General features: G+C 34.2%; 1 protein-coding gene and 1 long non-coding RNA gene across 3 annotated transcripts in view; one reads left to right on the forward strand and one right to left on the reverse strand.

Annotated features, from left to right (window-relative positions):
- Positions 1 to 460: 460 nt before the first annotated feature.
- LOC135838325 (uncharacterized) overlaps positions 461 to 11,233 on the forward strand; it is a 345,767-nt gene continuing 334,994 nt past the window's right edge. For both annotated transcript variants that reach the window (XR_010557381.1, XR_010557386.1), the window contains exons 1-2: positions 461 to 580; positions 11,071 to 11,195. This is a non-coding gene — a long non-coding RNA (uncharacterized LOC135838325). The remainder of the gene's footprint in view (positions 581 to 11,070; positions 11,196 to 11,233) is intronic.
- LOC135842788 (fibroblast growth factor receptor homolog 1-like) lies at positions 708 to 2,621 on the reverse strand. Its single transcript, XM_065360427.1, has 6 exons — positions 2,392 to 2,621; positions 2,027 to 2,304; positions 1,693 to 1,886; positions 1,389 to 1,529; positions 1,200 to 1,302; positions 708 to 964 (listed from the first exon to the last, which is right to left on the reverse strand). The coding sequence occupies exons 1-6, from the start codon at positions 2,567 to 2,569 to the stop codon at positions 869 to 871; spliced, it is 990 nt and encodes a 329-aa protein (XP_065216499.1). The 5' UTR covers positions 2,570 to 2,621; the 3' UTR covers positions 708 to 868.

The following is an 11,233-nucleotide window of genomic DNA, read 5'->3' on the forward strand; positions in this document are numbered from 1 at the left end:
TTTTAGTGGTATCTGGCTGCTGATGAATACATCACGTGATTTCACCATGTAGATAATTCATAATTTCCTGGAAAAATCTCGGAGTTTTGCTTTGTTTGTTTAATGTCATTGCATCAACATTTTATCAATTCGAATTTTTCTCACAGACGTTGCAACCAGATGAGAAAAATGGCAAACTTAAAATTTGAAATTTGACGAATAAGTACACACAACTTTTCATCTCATATTTTCAAAATGTGACTTTTTTCAAAAATGAAAAATTTTTTGAAAGATCCAACTGCCTGTATGAAATCTGAAACATGATTCTTGAATCTGATAAACCTTGTGGACTCTGTGTTGCAATTGCTGAAGAATTGCAGGAGCTCTTTGCCTAATATTGCACATTCATCCTTTTAATGTTTCATGTTATTTAACAATTTATAACAAATTCTAATGATTTGAATTTCTTATTTGATTTCAGGATCATTGTCGGCTGATTTGAATACTGGGGTGGATATCACAATGATCATAATCATCGAAATACTACAGTCACACTTCTGTTTTGATCAATCAGAATTGAGCAAGATGCAGCATTTTTACGGTAAGTCGAAGAGTAACCATACAGTAGTAAAATTATCTGTAACATACGTTTAAGTGTGTAAAAAATTGAGGAGTAATACATATTGAATTTAATATCTTCAGCTTAGTTTCAATATGTATTAGGTAGGTACATCTACATACGAGTACATAAAACCAGTATTAGAGGAGAATATTTGATTGACAAAATATTATGTACATTTACTTAAATTGAATTTATAGCCTAGGATCGTTCACATAAAATATGATCAAATGCTTGCAAAAAAAAAAAATCCGTCTATTCTTCATATTTTCAAGAAGTGTCTGACAATAAACTATTGGTTTCATTTGCCTTGTGGCTGGATACTGAGCTAATGCTTGAGCAATCCGAATCCGATTCTTCAATTACCTATGCGCAAATTTAATTTTTTAAAACACTTCTCATATTCCCCAGAACAGTAAATTTGGGTAGAATTCATACCTTCGGCGTAATAAGATTACATTTCAAGCAACCTAACATTTTCGAATGCAATGTGTGAAATTACCCCCAAAAGTTCGAAATTTTCAAAATTGACTTTTTTCCAAATAACCTTACTCCTAAGGTGCTAATTTATCTTCTGAATGGTAAAGAACTATTCGCTTACCGGATCCATCTTTTTTAGTATGGCTTCTAAACCGTGAATGATTCTTGTGAAGTCTGGTCGATTTTCTGGCAAATGGTTCCAGCATTTCACCATTAGGCAATACCTGTTACAGAAATTTATGCATTACCTACAATGCTTATACCTATACATTTATTATGGGTATTCACTGAATGAAGTGTAGATACATACGTGTCCATTGAGCAATCTTTTGGTTTTTTCATACGGTACCCCGAGTCAATATCTTGCAGTAATTTTTCTGCATCGTCGTAGGTAGCGTAAGGAACTGCCCCAAAGGTCACGATTTCCCACAGTAGAATGCCGTACGACCACCTGCACGTATTAATAAAATGTAGGTATTGAGGTACCAAAATTGCAGCTAAATGGCTGAAAGCTTTATAATTAAATGTAATGAAGATAGATAACTTTTCCTTGCTACCTATGTAGTTACTAGTACATTAATATTTTTTTTTGTCATGTTCAATGTTACACTTACACATCAGATTGTGTGGAATGACGTCGGTGAGTTAAGGTTTCAGGTGCCATCCATTTCACTGGTAATCTACCTTTGGTCTTTTGTTTATAGTAGTCAGCATTTCGAATATCTTTGGCTAATCCAAAATCAGCTATTTTCAGCACATAATCGTCGAATATCAGGATATTTCGAGCAGCGAGGTCTCGGTGAATCAACTGAGGAATTAAAAAAAAAAAAAGAAGAAGAAATAAGCTTGTACCTTCTGAATTTTTCGATGGTTTTCGAATATTTATCGCACTCGTAGAACTCGACTGTTCGCCTGTTCCTCTATCAACTTCATATTAAAAAGACCTACTTTTATAGAAGCCAAGTATTCCATGCCTCTGGCTATTTGTAGAGCAAATGTAAGTTGAACTTTTTCAGACAGGTCATTTTCGCTGGATTCTGCAGGTTGGTAGTGGTTTCTGAGAAAATCGAGTAAATTTCCATGAGGAGAGTATTCGATCACGATGAGCAATGGTCCATCTTGCGTACAACATCCGAGTAGGCTAAGTACATTGTCATGTCTGCCGATTAGTTTCATCAGTTCCATCTCTGTTACTAAATTAACCAAATCTTTGTCCTTGTGGGTATCTGCGAAATTAATGAATGTACATATTATGTAAATGGATTCATCTTTTTTTGGATTTGAGTCAAGTTTTTGCACTTGGAAAGACTTACTTTTCAACATTTTCACTGCTACTGTTGTGCCAATGTGTTGCTGTAAGTGGCCTGAAACATTTCCCTTGACAACTCTTCCAAACTCTCCTTCCCCTAGAAAGTCGCCCAGAACAACGTTTTCTCGAGGAATTTCCCATTTCTCATCCGGCGGTAATTGGTATTCAGTCCTCGGTGCCATTTCATTTGCTTCCGATGTTGGATGAGATTCGTATACGATGGTGACGTTTGGTATTTTCTAGAGTTAGAAAGACATCGTGTTAGGACAAAATTTGAGTTGAAAAGTAAAACGACCCAAAAATTGGAATTCTCAGCGTTCATGTCATACCCAGCACCCAGCAGTCGATCTTTGTTACAAAATTTAAATTTCAGCTCCATTCCCTGCATTTTATCACTTGATTGGCGTGCGAAGATATAATCCAGAAGGAAAATTTAGGCGGACAAGCTCTTAATTTTGCAAAGTTTTGCATGTAAAAAGTTGGAACTTTGGTTACGAGGATTTTTAAGGATACTAATATTTTTTTTTTGATGACAATTTGACTTCAAAAGGGGCCCAAAATTTAAAATGAAAAAACAAATACAACATACGTGTATAGGTATCAAGGTCGAAGTCTTTAAGGACGGTGAATTCATGATGGAAAATTGTTCATCTCCAAACATCAGAATGTGCCCAAAATTGAAAAAACAAATTTCTATCACCTTGGCTTTTTGTTTTCGTTTACATAATATTATGTAAATTTGGCTTTAGAAATCGATATCGAGGTATGTTGACAATTTCCAAAATGAGATGATCACTCAAATACATTCTTGAAATTTACCAGTTGAATTTATCTCAGTTATTAAAGGGTTAAGGATGGGTGTTGTTGGGTGCATTCGTTTTAGAAATTTCTGTATAAATAATATGTTGTACTTACCAGTATGTCTAATTCATCTTTGTCCAGCTTAATTTCATTTTCAATCACGACGCGTTTTACACATTGCGACATAGCTATCATTTGCATACCCATTTTATTCATTTGTCGTTGCATTTTTCGCGATCTTACAGCAGACTTTCTGTAATAAATAACGAATACTGCGACTACAGTGACTGTTACTGCCACTATTAGCGTTATTATTAGATTGATGTTTTCCGTGAACCAATTCGTTGATTGGTTTTTTCGCAGGATTTTTTGTAATGTTGTTGAATTTGAACAGTCCAATATATCATGAAGCTCGAGATTGCTCTCGGTAGATTTATCATCTGAGCTGTAGTATATGCATTCTCCAGTCGCTGAATTCCACATACACGAGTAGTTCTTATTTAGACATTTTGCGCATTGATCGCCCACATAGGCGCATTTATACACGATAATACGTGTGTTGTATGTGTTGTCAAGTGCTTTCGATCCATTCCATAAAATAGACAGTTCAACTGTTGTGAAAGGTTTTGATTCAGCGTATGCGAATACCTCATAATTACATCTCAATTCTCCCTCTTTAAAAGTATTTTCTAGGTAACCGCCTTCTAGGTGATGACCAAATTGTATCTTCTGCTTTTTAGAATCAAATGTAAATTTGCATGTAAATCTTTCGTAATTTAAAAACATTGGGATCTTATAATGTACTTGTATTTGTTGCGTCTTTACTGTGTGGGCAGGGATGTAAATGTCTGAATTATGTTCGGTGAAAAACTGTGGGCAAAATGTCAAGTTTCTCGAGTATTTAAATCCATCTAATGATGTTGTACTATTCCTTACAGGGAAATTGGTGCTGCTAAGATTCATACCTATCACTATATCATCTTCTTTCCAAATTGCGTTATCCGTGCACCTTGATTCATTCACATACCAATAGCATGGATAATCAGAAGTCAAGCATGATAAGCAAGATTCATATGAACTACAATCGTAAAATATTACGTGAATTTTTTCAAATACTAGGCCATGGTTTATCTGGATTGATAGCCGAGCTTCTATGGAATGATTATTGCTGGGTGTTGGAGGTAAACGATTAGGAACCGGCGTTACGCAATAAATACTAGTTTCATTGCTCGTGGTTGTTGTGTTAATAGAAAAATTGGCAAATTCGAATTGACATTTTGTTATATGGTTGATGAACGGATGCGGTGTTATTGATTCGAATGTTACATTCCATTGCGCTGTTCTTGAGAATTTGTTTACTGGACTTGAAAATGCGTCTATGTATTCATCATACGAGACCCAGTTGATGGGATTTTGTTCAACATCACACTCTGATTTCAAACAACATCTATTACTGGGAAAACACCATCCGCAATAAGGATCTTTTATCTTCCAGCACGCGTGTGATGTGTTATATTCGTCGCAATTATGTATTTTGACTTTGATGAATTTCTTGCTGCTCATCACGTATAAAAAGTTCATCGTAGAATCAAACTGCATTGTATCTGGATATAATGTGTATGCCTCAGCCTCAATCGTTATGTCTGCATATCTATTTCCAGTGGATAAATCGGGCGAATCAATTCCTTTTATTGATATTTTCTGTAACCGGCCGGCCTTGGTACTAAGTAACAAGATTGTGTGATTGTTAATTGAGGTAACTGCCATTGCTTTCACCCGTGGTATTTCACTATTAGATGAATGCGAATATACCAGATGTCCGACCAGCGTTTCATTCTTTTGAAACAAGGAATGTAATTTATTTAGTTGATACCTACATACGAGTAGTACGAAGCTATTTGTCATCGTATGAACTTCTTGTAGTGTGAACATGGTTTTTTCCTCCATTTCATGTGAATCTGTTTCTGAACCAGAATGTGGATTTCGCTTTTGGATATAGACTTGTGTGATTGGCGTTCTAATAGGCTCAATTTTCCCAATTGGATCTGAATTGCACATTATGGGAACTCTATTGCACGAATTGTCTTTAGGAGTATCTGTCACAGTTCGATAGTCACCTTCCCGATTATTCAAACCATACAAATAGCCCCTGGTGATAAAATATCCGACATTTTGGAAACTGAAACCATAAATTAAATTATCGTAGCGATCAGCGGGACACTCGTTTATCGTAAAACGAAAAGCAGTATTTTGTGTAAGAGCTGATGAAAAATGTCCTGATCGTTCTAGATTTTTGATAGTTATTGTTCGTATTGATGTGGAATCAGTATTGTCAATTTTGTGACCAACATACAGTGTTGATAGTGGTGTTGATGAACTCTTCAGTAGAATGGGAGCTATGAAGGCTACAATTCTTTCATTATCTGGTAACCCGTCGGGTATAGGTTCAAACATAGTTTTCCAGATTTTCGAAATATTACTCATGTCGTGAGCATGACAGATAGCCTCGAAAAAAGTATTACACGAAATCAGTTGCTGATTCTGATGGTCCAATACTAGTACTTTGTTGTCATTAAACGCTGCTGTTCGTTTCAATGTATGTGAACAGTTGGGGGCAGTACAATCTGAAGGACTGAGTTCCGATATAGTGTACTTAATTTGCAGCTCGAGATCCGTTGATAATTGATAAATACGGTTTGTTCCGCCTATATATACCCATCTTCCATATTCATCTACCACCAAGTTTCGGAAAAATGTGCCTTTCTCCTCATTTGAAAACACTTTCCAGGTTTCCTCACCTGATTTGGCAATTGAGTAATTCGTGTTCAGCCAGAATATAAACGTGTGTATCAATAGTATGGATAAGAGGTCAGGAAAATTCATTGCGATAAAAATTTCATGTGTTTAGGCTACGCTATCATTCGGTTGATTTGTTCATTATTTTCCCCCTGTATAATGTAGAGTTTGTTTCGAAATATCTGAAAACATAAAGAAGATATGGACTTCAGTCTTATAGATTGCATTGATGGTTGATGGATTAGAAATACTGCACGAGAAAGAAGCTTTACGAAACGCTGAATTTTGTCAAACTTTCAAAATAATTAGTGGTATTTTAGAGATTCTGTAATAAGTATGTCTGATTTTGAAAGTAATCTGACATTGAGCTTCTCATATTTTGAGTGAACCGAAATTGAAGATCTGGGTAGTTTATATTATGAGGCATCACTCCAAAATGTTTGCTGGATTGCGACGAAGCAAATGACGTGTTTTTTTTTTGTTTCGCAGAAAGCGTTCAATGGAATGAAAAAAAAAACGGTGTAAATTATAAAGTAGGTAGGTAAAGGTACCTATTGGCAATTAAAAATAGAAATCGCCAGATATCGCACCTCGGGAGTAATAAGGTTACATCTCAAAAAAGTGAAATTTTGCAGGAGAGTGATTTTCTTTTTTTTAAAAACTTGATGATTCATTATTTTTATCAACTTATAATATTGATTGTGAGGATTGTATAGCACCTCATTTTAAAGATCTGGTATCCTACCTTCGTTTAGCATTAGAACATTTTGAAAATAAAATCTTAAAGAGGAAATACATATTTCAATGTTTAGAAAACATTTTGAGTTATAACCTTTCATTAAAATTGATTTGGAGGCGAAATGAAGCGTCCAAAAAAATGTCATGTTACCAAAGTTGTGGAGAATTAAATTTACAATCGACATAATGTCGTTAGTTTTTTTCTTAGTTCTTGAGTTTTTCTTAAAAAAATAAAATTTCATTATATGTAGGTATGTGCAAATTCATTTTTCTGAAAAGTGACCAATTTAAAAATTTTTTACGATTTGGTACAAACCAATACAAAGTGCACTTCTTGTGACAAAAATTCAAAACAATCAAAACTGTTTGTTAACACTTTGTACCTATGTACAAAATTTGCTCAAAAAAAGTGGAGTTTTTTTAAGATGTACCCTTATAACTCCAAACAACTTGCAAGGTTGTAGGGATTTTGAGTTAGGCCATTTGCATTTTATGGTATAGATACCTAGGTATCAGCTAAATAGATAGGATTCTGATAGGTTAAGAAAATGGATACTAGAGCTCGTTGTAGGTCTCATCTGTTGAATCTTTGAAGTTTGAATACGTTGAAGACAAGCCTACTAACTTGTATGATTTACCTGAAATAAGCTAGACGTATGTTTATGTGCGTTTTTCGCGTGTATTAATTTTTCTACTTTGATATAAAATGAATTGTCTCGTAATGTCATGAATATATCGATATTACAATGATTTAAACGCGATTTAACTTTTTATTATTCAAATTACCGAGTAGTGGCTTCTGAGTTTCGATCTACGATATGTCTACGACAATGATGGCTGCCTAAGGAGCACTATGGGTGCGGGTGGTTGAGATGTGATGAGAAAACAAGCCCCTTAATTAGGTAGGATATGCTATAATTAATTAGCGACCTGAATTACCTTTTGTAAATATGATATAATCCAATCATGGATTCATTTTAGAATTAATTATCTTGATAGGTATGGCTTAATTACAAGTCTAAGTACAGGGTGTCCAGAAATATCAAGCACCCCTAAGAAAGTTTTTCATTAAAAATATAGGTTGGCAACGTGAAATAGATGCATATGGTTGGTGGAATGAAATCTCTCCAGTTCAACAACCAATCATGTGCTATCATTATTATCATTCACTGTGACCAACCAAAGTATTTTAGTAGAAAACTTTCTTAGGGGTGTTCGATATTTCTGGGCAACCTGTAGGTTTTACCTACCTTCTAAATTGAAATGATATATCTTATATCTCGATTATGAGATCTCTCTTAGACACCCTTTCGGAACTAAATGAATTGTAATTATGTCATACGTTGTATGTCGTTGAACTCTTAACTTCTTGGTTTATAGGTACAAAACTTTTCCTTTTTATCATGTGAAGAAGAAATTTTTATTTTAGATGAAAACTGAAATATATAGTCAGATATGTGGTTTCTAGAAGGTTTAGTTTCCTATACTTCGATTCCTATTTACCCTTGTCTCATCCTTCTTCATCTACCTATCTTTTTCCTATATGAAATTTTCCACTCACGTTTGAAACTGTCATTCCTTGCCTCAAAAATAGTTCTATTTTCTACTCCCCTAGATACCACAATTTTTTACAAGATCTGATAATGTATCCAACTCAAAGTGTTATTTTTGGTTGAGGGGGGGGGGGGGGGTCATACAATTCTCAAAAATGCAAAAATGTCAAAATCGATTTTTTTTAGATGTAACCTTATTACTCCCGAGGTGCGATATGTACTTTAAAAACACGATTTTAATAGATTCTCAAGGGGAAATATAAATACAAACGCAAAAAAGGAGGCCAATCTTTACTTCCTAAACTGTTCAAAGAACTTGGGATGGACGTCTGGTGAAAATTGAATTAATGAAATGTGATTTTATCTCACCAAGAGAGGTTCTTCTACAAATAGCAAAATTACGCCGGAAATCCCAAAACAACAATTTTTATAATCCTTTTCTCAAGCGAAAATAATTTAAAACATAGTTATACTTATCTAGTAATTTATAATCATGTGATTTCTGACTCCCAAAACATTGCTGTTGTTTGAACGAGATTTTCACACTGCACGATGGAACTGATTAGTTACCTACCTACTAATTCGGAAATCAGACATAAAATCTAAAGCTTTGAAAAATAAACAAATATTTTTTCATAACTGAGATTTATAGGCCTATTAGATTTCATGTCTGATTTTCGATTCAGTTATCGACTTTACGTGTCGTTTGAAAATCTCATTCAAACAACAGCAAAGAGCTGGTCTCAAAGATCACTAAAAATTACTATTTCTTGTAACTTCTTATTTCTAAAATATTGAATTTAGGTTTGAAAAAAGTTATTTCAGGATTTCCGACCTGATTTTGCAATTTATAAAAAAAAACTGTCCTGACGACATGAATCCACATTTCTCAAATGTCAAAAACTTAGAAAAAAATCAATTACTTGAACATTAAACTATGTACTTATTCCATAATATGAAGGAGGCCAAGTGAGAAAGGCCCTTGTTGCGAAAACGTAGTTTGGTATGTAAAGTTTTCAGAAAAGCTCAAAAAAGGTCATCATTTTTTTGGATCTTATTATTCGTTTTGCACGATTCTACATTTGCTTTGTTTTCTTATAAAAAATGGTTACTGACATAATGAACAGATTTAGGCCAATTTGGGAAGATTCCGGTGGTGACGCGAAATCAAAAACCGTTTAAAAAAGTGCGAAAATCGACTTCAGATTTTTATGACGGAGATTTAAAAATGAGAAAATGAATTCCTAACATGCGTCAATAGTTTTACTTACCGCAAAATCAATGTTAACGCTGAAAAATACAAAAATGATTTTTCAAAAAGATTCGCATAGGTACCTCTACCTACATTAATAAAGTACTTGAAATCGGAATTGACGCGGCAGAAAGAAAAGAAACCTTGGCAATATGCATTTTTTCACATCTCCCTTCCCTATATTTTACCTTGAGAAGTACCTAGCTAATTACTTACGTTACTACATAGTATGTATCTACATAGTTTTATTTTTCTTACCTCTTTCTAATGATTCAGCGATAAATATTACGTTCACCAAAATAAGAAAATGAAACACAGGATTCGAAATCCTTCAAATCACCATCGCGGTATTACTGGCAAATAGGTATTATTTTATAAAATTTAATTATGCTAATAATGGATGAGTTAAGTTAGGTGACAAACACACCGAGGACTTTCGTTGAATGATGAGAAATCCAGTTTTATCATTTTATTATTTCGATAAAAATAGAACGCTGCAATAATTTTGACGTGTGATGTGCTTCATTTCGGTAGCTTTTCATGGAATTTTGCATGAATCAAGGGTAAAGATTAGATTTTTCTGATGTGTAGATTGTGAACAATTTGCGATTTCGATACCAGTTTCCGTTGGGTAATTTATCTTTAGCGACGTGGGTGATTCGAAAACATTTTCGCTGATAAAAATTATACTTTACCAACATGGTCAATGTCAACGTAATACTCTCGTTGGATCTACGTTTACCTCACATTCAGTGATGAAGGGATAAAATTTCCAAATTCTTTGAAAAAATAAGTAAATTGTTTCAAGTCACGCAAACTCCCAAAGTGTCACACCCATCATGGCTTCGTAAAAATCTGACATAAGTTTGTGGGTTGATTGATCGAATTCATCACTGGTGACGTTTGAAAAAATTAACGCTTCCTTCCTTTTCGTACGTTGTTGATATTTGAAATATCGGTAAATTAGAAAATCGGTATGAAAAACTCAAAAAATTCGTCGAATACCAGTTTGGAAAAATATTTACCGAGAACTTTAACCTAGACTTATAAATTTTTATATGTAGGTATGTTTAGAACGGTGATCATACCTTAACCTCCGTAGTAGTAAAATAATGAGTCTGTTATATTAAATTACTAAAAATACAGGATTAAGTGAGGGTAGGTGGTCAAAAATTTCTGAGGAAGTGTTTTCTAATCAAGACACATCATCTTAGCTCACTAAAAAGGTAAATCGAAGCAAGGGTCGATTTTACCCCTCATTCGGTCATTCGGCCAGACCCTTTCGCGAGAAATTCATCAAGTATTTCAACGAAAATGTTTTTTGACTGAGTGGGGCGATGATTTATCAGCATCTTTGGAAAAGTTCCCATACAACTAAGTAAGTATTAGGTAAAGCACGAATTTCCAAAATGGCCTATACCTACGTAGTTTCGTACTCGGAGCTCTTTACCTCTTGCATTTTTATTTTTTAAATGTTTTCTGTTCTTATTTTGCAAGTTCTAATGATTTATTAATTTTTTTTTTTTTTTTTCTTTGATTTTAGGATCATTGTCTGCTGCTTTGATTACTTGCGCGGATATCACAAAATATAATCATAATCATCGAAATACTACTGTCACACTTCTTGTCCAGATCAGTGAGCGTTGAGCAAGGTGCAGAATTTTCGTGGTAAGTCGAAGAATATAACCATACTTACAGTTGCAAAA

The sequence above is a fragment of the Planococcus citri genome, chromosome 1 (assembly GCF_950023065.1).
Source record: "Planococcus citri chromosome 1, ihPlaCitr1.1, whole genome shotgun sequence".
In the NCBI taxonomy this organism is placed as follows: Eukaryota; Metazoa; Arthropoda; class Insecta; order Hemiptera; family Pseudococcidae; genus Planococcus; species Planococcus citri.